Here is a 17,582-nt window from a genome sequence, read left to right as displayed (position 1 = left end):
ACATGGATTCTTCTATTGAGACACAGACAAGTTAAACTTTAACAAGTTAAAACTGTTTTCTTTGTCATTCTTGCTCACAACCAAGGTTAATACACACAGGTCTGTCAAAAATATGGCCTAACAAAATAATAACCAAAGGCAAATAAATGTCTTGTAGCCACACAAAGCAAAATCATTCTAGCACTTCGTTATCTTTACTGACCAATTTGTGTCCAACGGGTGACCAGGATATATACTGAATTTTATGTGGAAGTTGATTTTCTGTTACAAAACCACTAAAAAAAGGAAAGAAGTTGAGATAGCTTTTTGTGCACAGTGCAAATGGATCATTATACTGTACATTCATATAAAATTCATGAAGGGCTATATTTTCTAACAGCTTTTTGTTTGTTGAGCAATGCAAAATTAAGGCAGGCAGTGAGATATGCAGTAATGTGATGGTGTGCACCAGTGCTGGTAAAGGCTTGCAACTCAACCCTTTGAAAACAAATTCAACAGCCTAAGAAGCCAGCCTTATCTCTTTCTAAATACTGCACAAGCATCTACAGTCATTTGATCTATCTGCAGACTACATTACAGTCTCAGCAAGTTATTGGGAAATGTGAACTTAGGATATAGCATGCTGAGGCAAGCATAACAGCAGCAGTTACAACATTTGTTAAGGATCACGACCCACATGCAGTACCTCTCTACTCACATTAGCTTGCAGCAATCTTTTCCTGTTACCTTGAGCCAACAGTTTCCCAAGAATGGAGCAGCTCAGTGCAGCCCCTGTTGCTCAGAACTGAGAAGCATTTGGTCATGCTGCTACTTATGGCATAAAAAGGTGACTGGGGAGGCAGACGGCCTCCTTCGAACTTGAGTGGAAAGAGAAGTGGTTTGGGGAAGGTCTTGGGAAAGAGAACAAATGGCATGGGAGAAGCTGTAAACTTTTGAGGAACCCAAGATGGACTGTTACAAGATCACTGGAGCACTAAAGGACATGTGAGAGTTTTAGGAAAGCTAAAGACTAGATCAACCATAAAAAGGATGAATTAGACAACAAAAGGGCATGGAGACATCAGGTGTGAGACTGAAGAGGATTCAAGCAGCCCAGATAGGGTGGGAGAAAATTATGCAAAAAAGAAAAAAAGATGAGAATCTTGAGCAGTGAAAGTTTTAGGGCATGAAATATAAACCAGTCCCAGATACCTGGATGATTTTCTTAGAGGCCATTTTTTTCAAGCAAACAAGTAAACTGACGGATTCAGGCAAAAGTAAAGCAGGGTGGTAGTCACATTACTATAGAGTTTTTCAGTGGAAATGCTTGCAAGCACATCACTACAGAGTATTCACCATAGCTCTCTGTAAGAAATATCAGGCCTTACCCATATATGAGGTCATAAATGTGGTATGATGCTGTATAAGAGTATCTCCACAGCTGCAAAAATTAAGCAAGAAAATAATATTACTAACTTGGAAAAAGATAATCTATCAGCTGCCTTTTCATAGCCCACCCTTTCTCAAGTAAGTACCAAGAAACATTTATCCATGGCAACCACAATCAACAAAATACTAAATGAAACTAAACATTTCATTAAGAGATATATTAAAATAACTACCTTTGAATAATTGCTTTCCAGAGCTATGAAATATTTGTCTGATGACAACACATAATTTGAAGCATTAACTTGTTTCTGAAAGATTAAGAAGTAGATTAGATTCTAGTAAAACAACTTTAAATAAGGATTTGATGAGTCAGGTTTTAATCCACTCACTTTTAAACTGGTACTTGAAACGCAACTGCATTTTGCTGCCTTTTTATTAGTTGAAAAGGTACGTACCATTGTGCTGTTAGTCATGATGGTAGTTGGATAGTTCATTTCAACATTGTAAAGAATGATATCATCTTCTGCAGACTGATGAAGATATTCATTATCTTTATAAACAAGATAAAAGGGCTGTTACCATGTACAGAAGATACTATAGAACAGATTCGTTTATCAAAGTATTCACACTCCTGCCAGTGAATAGATTTTGAGCAAATATCTTTTGGCATCTACATAAAAAATGTTTTTCTTCTAATGATGCCAAGGTAGAGAGTTATCAACAAACTCTCTTCAGGGTTCTTAAGTATGTTCTCGAGATTACACACTGCACACGGAATCAGCTGGTTAACTTTATAATTAAATGCCAGATTTTATTCTCAGTAATGTCTGATCAAGAATACCAGGGACAGACCCATTAGAAGGTCAGTATCACAATATAAATGTTTTAAAGAAAACATTTGAGATCTTTGCTTATAATTTCACCAGAACATTCTCATTTGTACAGATTCTGCAGGTGACAGCAGTACCATGTAACTGACACTACATAAATGTTACTGCCCTTACTCACACAGGTCCTACAAAGTGAGGGTGAGTGGCCTTCAATGAGAATGGAATTGAACCCTACCTGTGCTCAAGACCTGAGCATAGTTTGGTAGAGAACGAAGATCAGAATTTTAGTTTCACATCATTATTTTTACTGCTATAAACAGAGAGAAGGAATTACATACTTGGTGTAGCTAAAGAGAGAGAGACTTTAACAATTCAAAAGCAGCCTGAAACATTGTATAAGGTGTTCATTTTTAGGAAATTAAATCACTGGTGGATCTTCTGAGCACACTTCTATGATGTGTGTAACAGCATTTGTGGTGATCTCAGGCCCCCTCAGGAAGAGATACTAAATTTTAACTCCTTGCTTCAGAAGAAAAGTAGGCATATGGAATGCTGTAGGCATGACTATCTATGAAATCTATGGCATGACATTTGCGTCAGTTTTGTGACTGTTAAGAGGAAAGGTAAGTCTAAGTGAAAAGGAATAAAGAGGGAAGGAGAATATTAGGTTTAGGTGATATGCTGCCTACATGCTTCAGACAGAATTCTAACAAATGGTGACCTAAGTTTTAAATCATACAAGTGATGTCAACATACTTCAAATTGGTAATTGTAAAACTTGAACTGCTGCTAGCAATGTCCTGGAAGGCTTCAGTTCAGTTCTAAAATTGTGGGTTAAAACTAACTTGGGAAGACTCCATGTGAACAGTACTATGTTTCTTGTCTCTAGTCAGACAATAATAATTGCTTGAGGCAGTGCATAGATAGGAGTGGTAGTAGTGTGTGTGTACTAGAATGTAAACCAATCCAGCTCAAGCCTTTTGGTGCTGCTGCAATTCAATGGTAACAAAACTAGTATTTCAGCCACACACAGACACATATAGCAGCAGCAATTAACTTCATGTCTTCATCTTTTACCTTAAGGAACTTGCTTAGAAACTCAACCTTATTTTCTATGCAATGCATTGGAACTCAGGAATTTCAGCAGTGTCAGCATTTCCTTAAATGAGATAAGAACAGTTGCGCTCATTGCAGAGCTAGGTACTACTGAAAACAAAGAAGAATGGGGCCTGTAAGACAGGCTACCTCAATTGTTACAAATGGTAAGTGAAAAAGTTCCATGACAAACACAAAAAAGGAGATTGCTTAAGAAATGACTGACACATTGACATATTTCTTTCACTTGCTGCAATGAATATGACAGTAAAAGAAATAAAACACTGAAGGCCTCTGTAAAATTATAGTTTATACTTGACGCAAACATGTCTGTTGAAACATCAAATACCTGGAATTTCTAGAATGACTGACAGAAGAGTAAATTTCAACCATAAGTTTTGACTAGCAGGTTGTTTAATTTCATAGTTAGCATTCATTCACAGTAAAGCTGGAAGAAAAATACATTTCTGAGTCTGTGTAAACCAGTCTGGAAATACATATTAGAAAGGCTTATGTACGTTTGAGAAAAGGTTTTACTTACCTGACACCCAATATGGAAAAAATGTTTTATATTGGAAGTTTCCATTCAAATAATCCTCCAATGTAAGAGCTCTGGGACCATCATCTGTGTTAACAACTATGAATAAGACAGAAAGTTTCTGTTAATGAAATGCTGTGAAGTGGAAAAAAAAAAGACAAAAAGAGAAGTAATTACTAGCCCAATATTTCCTTTTTTCTATATTTAGCACCAGGGAACAGTGAGGATAGGATAATCCTGCAGGTATGCAGAGAGTAGGCACCACAGAAAGGAAAGTTCTCTGCTACTGTTCTGGTAAGGTCCTTCAGCCTCTGAAGGACTCACCTTTAGGAATACAAAATTAGAAACTAGACAAACTAATTTATTTCACCCAGTCATTTATTCACTCAGACATATTTACTTGTAGAACCTGTGAGTCCAAGAAAAGCATTTTCCACACAAAAGACAAATCAAATTTTTTTTTAAAGCATGGGTTTCATGAACTTGTGTGGTATGTAGAGACAACTGTTTTAATAGGCACCTGCACATATTCAGCAGAGAATCAAACAACAGGATGTGCATAAAAAACCCCCTACTGTCAAATTTCATAAATGCCTCATCAACCAGTGTTAGAAGATGGATATAAGTCTTGCAAAATAATCACCATCCACATATGTTTCTTAGTAGACACATGAAAGAAATAGATGAAGGTATGCAGGTAAAAATAATGCTGAAAAGTAATGAATGAGTGAACCCAAACTTCAACTTTTTATTTGAAGCTGCAAAAGAAAATTGGCAATGATTCTGGAGAGAAGACAGGTACTCTGATATTTGATTTCTAAGCAGATCAGATAGTCGCATAAAAATAATGCACAAAATTGTGCCTGGTTTTGTGGCTCTTGTCTGACTATGTTTCTTCCAAAAGCTAAACACCATGAACTAGGGCAGATTTTAAAAACAAAATTTAAGAGGAATCAACTGGATGAGAAGAGGGTAAAGCTGAAAATGCTGGCTTCCTAAGTGCATGGAAATGAAAAGCAAAAAAGAAAAAATATGCAGTTCACAAGACTACTCAAAATATTTAATCCTCAAAACACATGGGAACATTTCTGATAAAAGCCGGTTTTTAAAGTTCAGTACCATAATAATGGCAGCTTTTAAGTCTAGGCATTCTGGATTCTATGTTTTTCTCCTTTAAAATCAAGGGGACTTTTGCCATGGTCTTCAGAGGTAGTGGGGATGTCACTCTGCAGCCTAGTAGATCTCTGCCACTTCCCCTGCTTGTTCCTTCAGAGCTCTCGGATGAGCTGACAGCCAGATAATCAAGATGACTCGTTGCCCTCAGGTTTCATATCATGCTCCATCACTTCCTCATTACAGCTACCCTCTCTGTTAAGATCACACTGACTTCCTGGAAAATGTTTCTTCATATTCTCTTCTATGTAACTTTGTAATGATAATACATGTTTTCTTCTGCTAAGTGACTATTACTTACTGTAGAATACACATGTCAGGTTGACTGGTGACACTAGCCTTGTCTGCACTAATGCAGAAGAAAGCTGTCATGAGAAATAAAACTGAATGCCAATCCATAGGCAAAAACCTACCAGTATAAACTCTGAGCTAGCAATATGTCCAGAAAATATCCCAAGAAGTTCAATAAGAAGCTAATTCCTCTTGCTAATACCATGATTGTACATTACAGATCCTTGATACATTAATGATAAGCACAGAAGATGGCAAACTCTTAAAAAAATGCATAGAAAATAATTCCAAAGAAGAAGCCACTTCTATTTATATTGAGCAATGATTACTTATCACTAGCTTTCAGTTTAAATTCTCTAAGTGAGTATGTCTATTAGCAAAAGAAGATCTATTTCCATGGTTGTGTGTATAGGAGGCTTAAATTTGTAGTCCTGTTTGATACCTTAATCTGGTAAAATTTCCTGGTTCCTTCTCTCAGCTTAAGAGGATTTTTTACTAAAAAGACAAGCAATATCACAAATGTCTCATCTCTGGTCTAATTTTCACAGCTCTAATTTAAACGTTTAGTCTGTTAGTCATCTCGCCCTTACATACTTAATATTCTGTGATAATTTATTATGAGTGCTAATGATTTTCAAAATGTGTCCGCTCCTATCTCAATTTCTACCAGTGGACTGCAAAAATTCTGAACACAACAATTTCTTACTTGATTACTTATAATTTTGAATGCTTGTTTCTAGGCAACAGAAGATATATTTAAATGCTTTAATTAAAAGCAGCATCTTTAATTGTTTCCTATAATTGTTGCTGATTCTTTCTTCTGTAACTAAACACTGGTTCAATAACAGTATTCAAAATCTCTGCTCACAGAACAAACCCTAACGTGAAAAGTACTTTACATGTCTGCAGCACTATAAAGAGATTGATTTGGATGGCTGTTGGTAAGCTTGCTAAGTTCTTTCGTTGTGTTCTGTTTCTCTATGAAATAACAAAGATGAAAAAAGATGCCCAGGGACAAAAAGGAAGCAAATAGCAGAGCCAACCACAGAAATGAAAGCTTACCAAATTTCAGCTTTGCTCTATTCTCTTCACCACCCCACTGTCTCAGTTTTAATCCTCTGTGGTCCACTTACATTCATTTACAGGGTGCAGTCCTGTATTTCTCTGTGCACTGAATTGGTTATTTTGCTTCACAGTGTAACTTGCTTTATATATGCCATGATCATAATTACTCACTCATGCATTTGACTGTATTCGATGTACATGTATAATTGTGGTGATAAAAGCCTGTAAGCATCTACTAATTGTCACTGGCTTTATGCAGATACCTTCTCCTTTACTGTTCAGTTAATTGTTGTGAGAGCTTAATAAAACACAGAAAGCAGAACTTTCAATTATACTAAACTCAGATTAACTTTATGCACACCAATCCATCACTGTGAAATTCTGTTTGTATTATGGGGATTATTCCCTTTCAAAGATTTGATGTGGGTAGACCAACACAACCCTTGCTTTAGAAGTCATAGCCCTGCTGGCTTATTCCACAACATGGTCTAATGTGCATCCATATAAATTGTGTCTACTCCTGCCAAATTAAACCAAGCGTACATAATAATCAGAAAGTATTCTGGTTTCTGTATTTGTTATTTTTATATATGTAGCTGTATATATGCATTTTCTAAGTATTTATATGTATTTAATATATATGCATTTAATATATATATGTATTTTTATATGTATTTTATTTAGCATCCACTGCTACACAGCAAATAGATGACTTGCCAAAAGAAAACTGGTTAGCATCTTGGGACAGCCAGCTTGCAGATGGTATTATATTCTACTTCTGGACTAGAACGTCCATTCTCATCTCTGTGGGCTGATGCTGAATAGCTAAAGCACAAGCTCCTTCAACATCCGCAGGAAGACAGCCTTCCACTTGAGGAAACCACAGCCCAGTTCAACATCAGAAATTAATTCCAGCACTCCTGATCCTGCTCCCGAACTTCTGGTCATACTCAGCTCCACATCAGCTGAATCTGCTTTTCCATACCTGCATTATATTCAGTCATTTTTTGTGAGGTGTGTCACTGCTTTCTCAGTGAAGGTTACTTCAAAAACACCCTTTGGAATGAGAAGAAAATATGAAGTCTGAACAAGTCATGTTTCGCAGTATGATCCAGCTCTTGTTACTGGTAGGAACAGAAACTGTGTATAGAAAGCTAGAGCATGCCAGAATGAGAATGGTTTAGTTTACTACTGACTCTAACATCTCTACTGCATAAGGGTCCAGGAAAGGAAAAAGCCTCTCTCTAACTATACACTGAAAAAGAATAATTATAATCCCTTTCAGTTATTGAAAATTAAGTTTTTGAAAAATATATTTATAAAGAAAAGCTAGCATAAAAATTTACCTTAGATCATAGCCAACACACATTATTTCTAAGCATAGACTTGGAGAAGTAAGATTGTTGTGGTAACCTCATTAAATTAGTCCTAAACTAGACTATTTATTCCGCCACCAGCATGTGAATAAGCACAGAAAATTAATAGAGCCTGTTTTGGCTAAGCCACTCCATGCTGATTTAAGAATCTAAGCGACAATACAGTTTCTTCAAAGCACTAGTCAGATTTGGAAAGAAAAGGCCTACCCAGCCCCACAGTTCTAGGAGTATTGTCAAAGACCACAGCTGCACAAGTATAGCAGACTGAACCCTGTTAAGGGAATATAAACTAATGGAGCATGTTAGTTTTTGAAAACTTATCTAGAAAGATTGTAGTATGAATTCCTACCAATTTTTATGCAATCTAAAGTACCAAACAGAAGAGGTATGAAGTAGTCTAATCCAACTTAATATTGTTTTTTATTACTCTGTTCTAATAACCTTGAGATAGCTCTCTGCCACCAGCGTACAGATCACTGTAGCTAGGTTTACACTATTACTTAGATCTGAGCCTGAACTCGTAGCTAAGACTGAACCACCAGATTTTGGTGGAAGCACAGTGTCACAGTAATCTACCGAATTTTCAATTACAAGAAACTTCAGCAACAGCTGTCAGTTTGTAATCTCCAGTTGTCAGTTGCCAATTTTGATAAATGGCCAAGAAGATAAGAATTTATCTTTAACTTTATTTCTAAGTCAAATATCCAGGCACCCATTTCAATTAGAAAGCAGCAACTAACAGCACCATCTCCAGCTGAATTCAGGGCCAGCAACTGAATTCCTGACTGGAAGCATTTTTCTTCTACTCCACAATGATGGAAGCCACTCTGTTTGACTTTGCATCAGAACACAGGGAGGCATTTATTGAATCAGAAAATGGATTTGGTTGCGGTGTAGCAAAGAACATCACCAGTTCCTAAGAAACTGGCTGCTCACCACTTCCTGGCTGAGAAGTATGCCCTATGACCTAATCTGCAACATCAGAGAACCAAGGTCTTGGTCTCAGGCCTAGGTCAATTGTACAATGGGAATTGACTTTGCATCAGAACACAGGGAGGCATTTATTGAATCAGAAAATGGATTTGGTTGCGGTGTAGCAAAGAACATCACCAGTTCCTAAGAAACTGGCTGCTCACCACTTCCTGGCTGAGAAGTATGCCCTATGACCTAATCTGCAACATCAGAGAACCAAGGTCTTGGTCTCAGGCCTAGGTCAATTGTACAATGGGAACAGGAACATCTTGGTCTCAGGCCTAGGTCAATTGTACAACGGGACCAGGAACATTGACAGGCAGGATTCTGGATATTCCTTAAAAACAGCAGAAGAAAAGATTAATTTAGAGCCTAAGCAATACATTCAATTAATTGGAACTCTGCCTGTGGTTCCACTATTGCTTTTCAACTGCAGACAGGTATTTTCTTACTTGTTTATGCTGCAGAAGAACAGGACTAGGTACACCAGTGTACAAGTGAAAAAAACCTTTCTGAACTGTTTAGAGTTGGGTTATCATAGCTGGGTTATCATAGTAAGGTAAATCACACAGCACATTCCTAACTCAAAGAAATGTCAAAAACCTGTCACTAATTTCTTAGGCATAGATGCCATTCACTATATTGAGATTGCCTGCCTTGCTATTCTCAGCCCCACAGAAATTGTGTAATAACTGCAACTAAGTATTTCCCCCTTACTATCCTCTCCAAACAGAAACTTATTTTCCAGTGTAACTTTTCAGAATTTTTCACATTTTTATACTCTTCCATGTGTAAACCAAAACCAGCTATCACATTTTGAGAAGTTGGAAGAACATGAAATTACTAGGAACTTAGCAGACAAAACCAGAACTAAATATTTCTTCCAGTTCTTTCAGAATTACAGATGACATTTATCTTTGCTGATTTCTTAAGCAGAAATTTAGTCGGTCTGTGTCTCTACATTTCTCATATGCAATTAATTGTCTTTCTAGATTGCCACATCCTTTCAGTTAAGCAGTAGTAAAGGTGGAATGTACAAACAACATTCCATCTCTGTAGCTATTTCCTGTCTGACTTCGACTTGCAAAATTTGTAACTCCAAAATTAGTTTATATTTCTTCCTTTTACAACTGATCGGTAGACTACTAGAATTTAAAAAGGTTTAGGCATTTCAACAGATAACTGCAGCACTTGCAGTTCCACCTGAGAATAAGAGGCCATAATCAGACGCGTTCAACATAATCGTGTGTTCAACATAATTGTGTATTCCACAATTGCCTAAAATGCTCCTTCAAAAGCATTCTGTAAAGTAAGATAAATTCTTTATCGTCCTACTGGATCTAAATGCATGTCTGATATGAGTGGTTACCAAGCTGCTATTCCAAGAAATCATAAAAATGAAAAGAGTTCTTCGTAATGGTTCAGGTACTGAAGAGGCTCAGACTAAGACCAGTGAGCTGGTATGTGATAACTTCAGAAGGGAAAAATATATTCACTTCCTCCTACAGTACCTTCCATGATCTTTAGCAACTTCTTCAGGCTGCCAAACCAATCCTTGGTCTCCAGTCTCTTTGTTTCCTCACTGCTCTTTTTTATTTAAATCTCGTAAAAATATTCTGCCCTGTCTCAACATGCAGACTTGGTATGAGTAAGTTTGACTCGATACCATACATTTATCTAGTAATGAAAGCTCAGATTTGACCACGCTCTAAGCTAGCCAAAAAATCTGGCACCCCATCATTGACAGTAAAAGTCAAACCTATCACTCTGAGGCGGTATCTCTTCTCAGCACTGCCTCCCACCTTGATATAATCTGTCCTCATATTCACATGCTGCATAACAGAATCAACCCTAACTGCTTCAGAAACCTCCAACCCCTCTCTCAAGGAAACAACCCATGATAACCATATTCCACAGAAATATCAGGTAGGAAGGAGATTTCACCTTTCACAAAACCTGCATATTAACTACAGGATTTAACTTTCACAAGACTTAAGCAGATAGCTGATTTTATAACATTTAGTTGTAAATGCAAAACTGATTTCTTCATCTCAGTCACGCTGCCAACTTATGAACAAAGAATAATAATAGAAAAAAAAATCCCTTTAAATAGATACTGTTACTGGAATACACATTTTTTATTATTATTTTAATTATTTCAGAGGCATTCAATTAATCTGCTATAGTGAAAGGGCCGTGTAAATACTTATATTGTCCTTATTACACCTCTCATGGAAAAAAACTCCCATCAAGTCAGTGCCACTCAGGCTCTAAATTTCAAACCACACTCACTTCAAACTTTACCAGAGGACTCAGCAGACCACACTGTGTTGATTTACCTACTGCTGGCATAATACTAGAGCAAACTATGCATCCCTGTTTTATACAATGCTGACTTTAATTTTCAAATGCAATCTTAAATATGTTCACACACAATTCATCATACCCTACCTACAACAAAATGTTTAACTTGCAATTGGATAGAGAACTTCTGTAATTATTACACAACCATTTCAAACCAAATACAAGTTCACCAAGCTAAAGGAAATTACTAACAGTTTGTGAGTCTCCTAACCCCTAACACAAAAAATAACATAAGATGAGGAGATCTGAGAATTATTTTTGCAGTCCTGTCTAAGAACATTATATATCATGCACAATAAAGTTAATGCAGGTGCTTTTCACTTCAAGGAGTTCCTTGTTTCAACATCTGCTGGCATTTCAATCTTACCTTCAGGATATTTCAGCTGTCAGTACATCTCTGCAAAGTGATAGAGCCATAACAATACTGACAGGACAATCCTAAAGATGATTTGACAAACTTTTGTGAACTTTAGAAGCCATAGTAGCTAAAGATACTGTGGTTTACACTACATTAGATTACAAATGCCTTACCTCTTGATGGAAGCAGTATAATACACATAAGTAATAAGGAAAGCAAAAGGCATATAACCACGCCAAATATGATTTTTAGCCGGGTCTGCAGGACAGAAACAAACAATAATTACATTTCTAATATTGCCTGAAGCACAATTCTATGGCTTGTAAATAATTAAATCCTCCCACTCTCTTTAACTGCTGTAATCCGTCCAAGCAACAAGCAAAAATGTCCCTGCAGTACACTTGAAAAGACTTCCCTTTCCTTTTTCTTTAAAACAAATACTTTCACATCAGAGCCTGGCCTTGTGCAATAGCTGACAGTTTAAAACAACAGATGTAAATGTTACCAAAAGCTGAATTCAGCAGCATACAGACCTTCATTTTCCTGCCGTATTCTAAACGAATGTAAATTCTCTCTTCTGGGTGTGGGTCAGTGGATCTAGGAGAGGAGTTTGAAAAGGCAGTGTCTGTTTTCACAGTTGGAGGCCAAACCTCTGGCAGACTTTTTTTTTCCCTACATACTTTTGAAAACTGTGCCAAATTTCAAAGGGTTTCCATGAAATTAGAAACAGGCTTTTGGGGAAGTTCTTGAACCAGAAATGGACAGTGGGTGGCTATAGGGGTGGTGATTATATACTTCCCATCAATGTGAGCTGTAACCAACATCTGCTTACACTAACTTAAGGGTTTTATGACTCAACAGTTACTTGATATGTACTGTTTTTCTCTGAAAAGTATCTACTGTGTATTTTGGCAATCCTCACATTCTCATGACCTTATTTCTACTTTCTGCAGAGAAATTAAAAGAAAATCCAATAGCTTTATTGTTTATATATAATTCATGTATGTTTACTTTCTGAAATAATAAACAATGGCGTAAGAATGCAAAACAAGAAGCAGAAACAGATATCGTTTAACGTCTTCCACGTGTGAGGAGACTTACTTTTTTTCTCAGAAAACTATAAACTTCTATAGGCTATGTAACAGAGGTTAGAGAAGTAATTATCTACTGGCCCAGAGCAAATTCTGAAATAGTGCTTAAACCACCAATTGCACGTATTTTATTTAGCGCACTGAAATGAGGTCAACTGAAAAGAGGGAGAACTTCTCTCGAGACCGCAGTGTCAAGTTACATAAGAGATCCCTCAGCAGAGAGAAGAAACGCTCGAAAAGGGAAGTACACGTATGCCGTGCCCATCCGACTGACTACCCAAACGTTCCCACTACCGGCCTGCCCCAGAGCCGCTGCGGGGAGCGCTGGGGAAGGAGGGGAAGGCGCAGGCAGACCGCACCCTGCTCGTTCCCTTCAGGCGGGTCTCCGCCCCGGCCACCGCCCGGCCACCGCCGCGGCGGCGGGGGAGGGGGGATAACGGCCGGAGGGGAACAGGCACGCTGCCCCCTAGCGGCCGCGCGCCCCCTAGCGGCGCAATCCGGGCTGAAAAGAGAGAGAAACGTTTAAAGGAGGGAACGTTTTCTGGGCTGGTAGCGCCCTTTAGCCTGCCCCTGCACAGCCCGGTATCCCGCAGGTACCCGGGTGCCTCAGGAGCGCTCTGTGCTGTCGCCTCCTTTCTTCACTGCTCGTTGCTCTTTCCCAGCACCCCCTGCACTTTCAGGCTTCCCGGCATCGCTCGGTGAGGTTGGATGCTCTTCAGTGCGTCTCCATGCACCCTGCAACGCACAACTGCTTATTAGCGATGTCCAGGTCTCAGAAGGAAATCCTTCCAGTGCTCCTACCACAGAGCCAGTAGTCATTCTTTCAGATGATTAACCTGAGCATGAGACTGGGCCAGGCATTTCAGATGTGTTATTAGGCAAAAAAAAAGAAAAGAAAAATAAAAAGGCTATCTCACACCTTTTATAGTATTCATCCAGACGGCGTGCTGTGAGGAAACACCAACCAAGGACCTGTGCACAGTGCTCTGCTCTGCAGCCATGGGTTCAGGCTCTGTGTTATGCACAGAAAGGCACCAGGGATGGCAGATGCTGAACTGAGCTACAAAACAAAGCCTATCATCCACTTACTGCCTGCAGCTTCCCAGCCGTTTCACCTGGTGCCCACACCAGAGGTGACGGCAGTGCCTGGCACCGGCGGTAGGCCTTCCTCAGCTTGGCCTCCATAGCCTGCTCAGGGTGGCCAGGCCCAGCTGCAGCCCCAGGCCTGGCTCAGCTTCCTTCTTGCTGCCGCCTCAGCCTGTGTGGTAATTGTCAACTGCCAAAGAAGGCCACAAAATGACAGAATATTCACTAGGCTTGACATGAAACTTAAGAGTGACTGGGCTTAGGCATTGTTGGTTTTGCATGTGGAGTCTGCTGAATCACCTCATCTTTCTCGCTGTACCAGCCTTGTATTTCTCTCCTGTGCTTAACACCAAACAGGGAGAAGTAAGGGTGAGGAAAGGAGGCCAGAATGGTGGTGCTTCCATGTGGAAGTCAGGCACAGGGACTATGATTTTTCAGAGGTTAACAAAGACTGAGTACCCAAATCTTACTGAAATTCAGTAGCAGCTGGGTGCATCACCCCCCCTGGCTTCTTTGAAAATTGAGAATGTAGTAGATGAGATAGGTTTCCTGTCACACCAAACTGTCCAGCAGAACTTGGGCTAATGTTTTACAGAGAAACAAACCTCAATGTGTTACCACCAAAGGTAGGAATTTGAACCCTAACGATTACACCAGCCTTGGTGAGGCAGCAGCTGATCCAGGCAGTGTTTTGGCAACATTCCTTACACTAGCCTTGGTGGGGGGATTTTTGAAAAGAAATTGTCTGGAAAAAACAGTGATATGAAACATGCCTTATTTTCCCATAAACTCAGTTCCCCTCTCTCCCCAGTTCTTGTCACAACAGTAAAGTACAAGTTATACAAGATAAAGTTTCTGAATAAGATCCATCCTGTTGACATAAGCCATGCAGGAAAAAAAAAAAGGCTGAGAAGGCTAAAATACATTGTTCCTGATAAACTGTACATGAAGGACAGAACTGAGCTCAAAAACAATAGTGTTTCCTAACAAGATAAAACTGCAGCTACTCAAAATTTCCAAAACAGAAAAGGATTGTGACAAAAGAATTTTCCCCCCATGTAACTCTTGCTTCTTATTCATATTTCCAAACTGTTACTTACTTCCTAGCATTCTGTGCCATATGTATTTTCAATAACACAGTTCAGAGAAATCCATTTTTTTCCTACCGACATTGGTTATTTCTGACAAGAAGAACATCACAAAATTGCAAATGCAGGTTTTGATCAGGCTAGTTTTCATTTCCAAATATGCAGCTTCCTCTAATGAATGCATATTTAGAGAATGCCTCAAAGGAAATGATTCAAACTCACATGATCTAAAAGACTTTGCAAAATGACTATATGCTGCATACTATGTATTTTTAGTTTGGAAATCTAATTATTTAGGCATGTGCTGTAGTAAGATTCACGAAGGTTGCAGCATTAGAAGCAAAACAAAATTTACCTGGCAGAGAATGACCTTTACAAGCTTTGTAGATCTATTGCTCCTAACACCTCAACTCCCTTCTCTGGACCGTTTATACTAGTACAAGTGAAGAAGCAAACAGCAATTCTTTCCACAGCCAAAGCTCTTTCTAACTTCTGCCACATCAGAACCCCATAATGTAAGACAGAAATAAAAGCATAAGGAAGCTAGAAAAAGGGTGAATCAGTTGGAGAAATAGACAAATTATGGAACAGAAAACATATTCAGTTTGTACAGCAACTATCCAACCAGTTATGCAACTACTCTATGGTTACTAAAGTATTTACATTTCCCAGATGAGGAAATGCAGATTTACAGATGTAGGTTGTGCATGACATCAGACCAAAAGTAGATAGAATAATGAAAACGCAACTAAAGCTGAACCAGTTCTTAAGTAGCCACACACACAGCTAGACAAATCGCCTGTGAGTCATAGTTTTTCTTCTTTCCACATTTGTGCACAAATAACAGTTGTAAGTAGAAAATATAATCAGGATTTGTCACACTCCCTGGAGGACTTTGGGTCCATAAAGGCAATAAATGCAGAAGTAACTAGCAGATAAAATATGGCAATTTAGCTTGTTTTTTACAACTTCGCACTTCCTGGATGAACAATATAGGCACGTTTTACAACCCCATTCAGAGACAATAACTTGAAGTAGAAATTCCTTATCCTACACGCCAGCAGGATTCATTTGAAGTTCATTATGCATTATGCTGAAGTGAGATTGTGCAAACACTCTTTAAGCTTTGGTGACAACGTGGTTGAGTCACGCTAGGAACTGGGAGTATAACAGCAGCACACAGGTGAACTACAAGAAGCCCAGGCATGTTTGTGATACGGCCCTTTTGAACTCAACTATAAAAGAACAAAGAAATCGAGCTGCATATGCTCTTGTTGCTTCAATGAAGGGAAGGATGAAAAGCTCAGATTTCAGAAAATCTACTCAGCATGGAAAATTATTTGATTGAGGACCCAGCAGCAATCTGTGTAATGATATCATCTTTTTACCCTGGTTTTACACTTCTTTAAAGTACTGAATAAATTACTTCAGACACTTGAAAATGCTACGTACAGTGTATTATGTTACATTTACATAACTGTAACAACTCATTAATACAGAAATCCAGAGATTATCTGGATGATGATTATTTACCAAGACAAACTATTATAATAATTAATTTTCAGTATATTTCATAGCATCCTACCAGATACTGAGCACATGAACAAAATACATCTTAAATTACAATCATGTGTGATCTATCAATCTCAAACATTTTTAAATAGGCAGATTCTCAGATCAATGTGTAAAAGGCGTAAAATTTGTCCTGCACTTAATGCTAAATCAGCAGATTCTAGAAGTAGCCAAAAGCTTCAGTATTAAGCAAAATACTACAATACAAGAATGAGAATAACTTAAGAGTTTCTAAGAACATTAGATGAGGGGAATGGTTTAATTTTTTAACTAATGAAGTATCTAATGCTGAATAAAGAAATTGGTGAAGATTTCACATTTGTTCTGCCCTGCACAATACATAAAGGTAAGAATAGCATTATATGAAGAAATACACAAATATAAAACACATACAGTACGAACCGTTTACACTCCCTAACTCCCACTGGCCTTTCCTGTTTTAGTTGTATCATTGAAAAATACCTGTGGAATTGCTGTGACTTGAAACATCTTTGCATATGTAATCTCTTAAATCTCAACACGCCTGATTTTTTTTACAGCCCTGAGGTAGTAGGTTATTGGTATAAATCACTGTTGTGGAATAATTTCAACCTATAAATAAACCACAATTTCTGTAGTTTAAGCCCATTCTAATCTACAAAACTACTATGTGAAAACTCATCAGTGTGCATATTTATTTCATAATGCTATATGTTGTTTATAAGCAGAGTAGCTAATCCCAAAATGGCCTGTATCAGTTTGGTGATATCTGAAATGTGCTGCTCTTCTCAGTCAGAAATTAGATATCCCCCCCCCCCCCTTACTCACCCCCCCCCCCCCCCCGAAGTAAGGCCAGAAATATGAAAAAAAAAAACAAACAACACCCCAAATCTGATCCTGATGCAAATCTGAAATAAAATCTGATTTAAAAAAATGTACACAGTATTTATATTCCTTTTAAAAATGTACAGCAATTACAGATCTAGCCATAGTAAGATTCCTTTCTGCTGGGATATACTTTTCAGCTATGTTGTAACTTAGAAATTTTACCTGGGGCTACTGAAGTGCTTACATGTCCATGCCAATAAACATACCACTTTATCCTGAATTTGCCAAGCTGATTTATAACAACAAACAGACCTTCTTTCCACTCTCCAATACCTTACTTGCAAATAGCGGCGGGGGGGGGAATCTGTCAATAAGATAGATATGGAGACACATTATGCTATTTTTACAGTCAGAATACCACTATCCTTTAAATTTCTAGGGTGAAACCATGGTAGTATTATTGTCAAAATATTTACAGTGGAAGAGAATGAACAGTATCACAGTTGGC

General features: G+C 38.2%; 1 protein-coding gene across 1 annotated transcript in view; it reads right to left on the bottom strand.

The window, feature by feature from the left end:
• FAP (fibroblast activation protein alpha) overlaps nucleotides 1–12,191 on the bottom strand; it is a 41,454-nt gene extending 29,263 nt beyond the window's left edge. The window contains exons 1-7 of the mRNA XM_009274904.2: nucleotides 11,964–12,191; nucleotides 11,604–11,688; nucleotides 3,835–3,930; nucleotides 1,824–1,918; nucleotides 1,602–1,676; nucleotides 1,368–1,420; nucleotides 203–275 (exon numbers count right to left, since the gene is read on the bottom strand). Of these exons, the coding sequence (XP_009273179.1) occupies nucleotides 203–275; nucleotides 1,368–1,420; nucleotides 1,602–1,676; nucleotides 1,824–1,918; nucleotides 3,835–3,930; nucleotides 11,604–11,688; nucleotides 11,964–11,969 (483 nt within the window). The 5' untranslated portion in view covers nucleotides 11,970–12,191. The remainder of the gene's footprint in view (nucleotides 1–202; nucleotides 276–1,367; nucleotides 1,421–1,601; nucleotides 1,677–1,823; nucleotides 1,919–3,834; nucleotides 3,931–11,603; nucleotides 11,689–11,963) is intronic.
• Nucleotides 12,192–17,582: the final 5,391 nt, after the last annotated feature.

This window comes from Aptenodytes forsteri, unplaced genomic scaffold, assembly GCF_000699145.1.
Source record: "Aptenodytes forsteri isolate BGI_AS27 unplaced genomic scaffold, ASM69914v1 Scaffold255, whole genome shotgun sequence".
Taxonomy (NCBI): domain Eukaryota; kingdom Metazoa; phylum Chordata; class Aves; order Sphenisciformes; family Spheniscidae; genus Aptenodytes; species Aptenodytes forsteri.
This window is presented reverse-complemented; position numbering and strand designations above follow the sequence as displayed.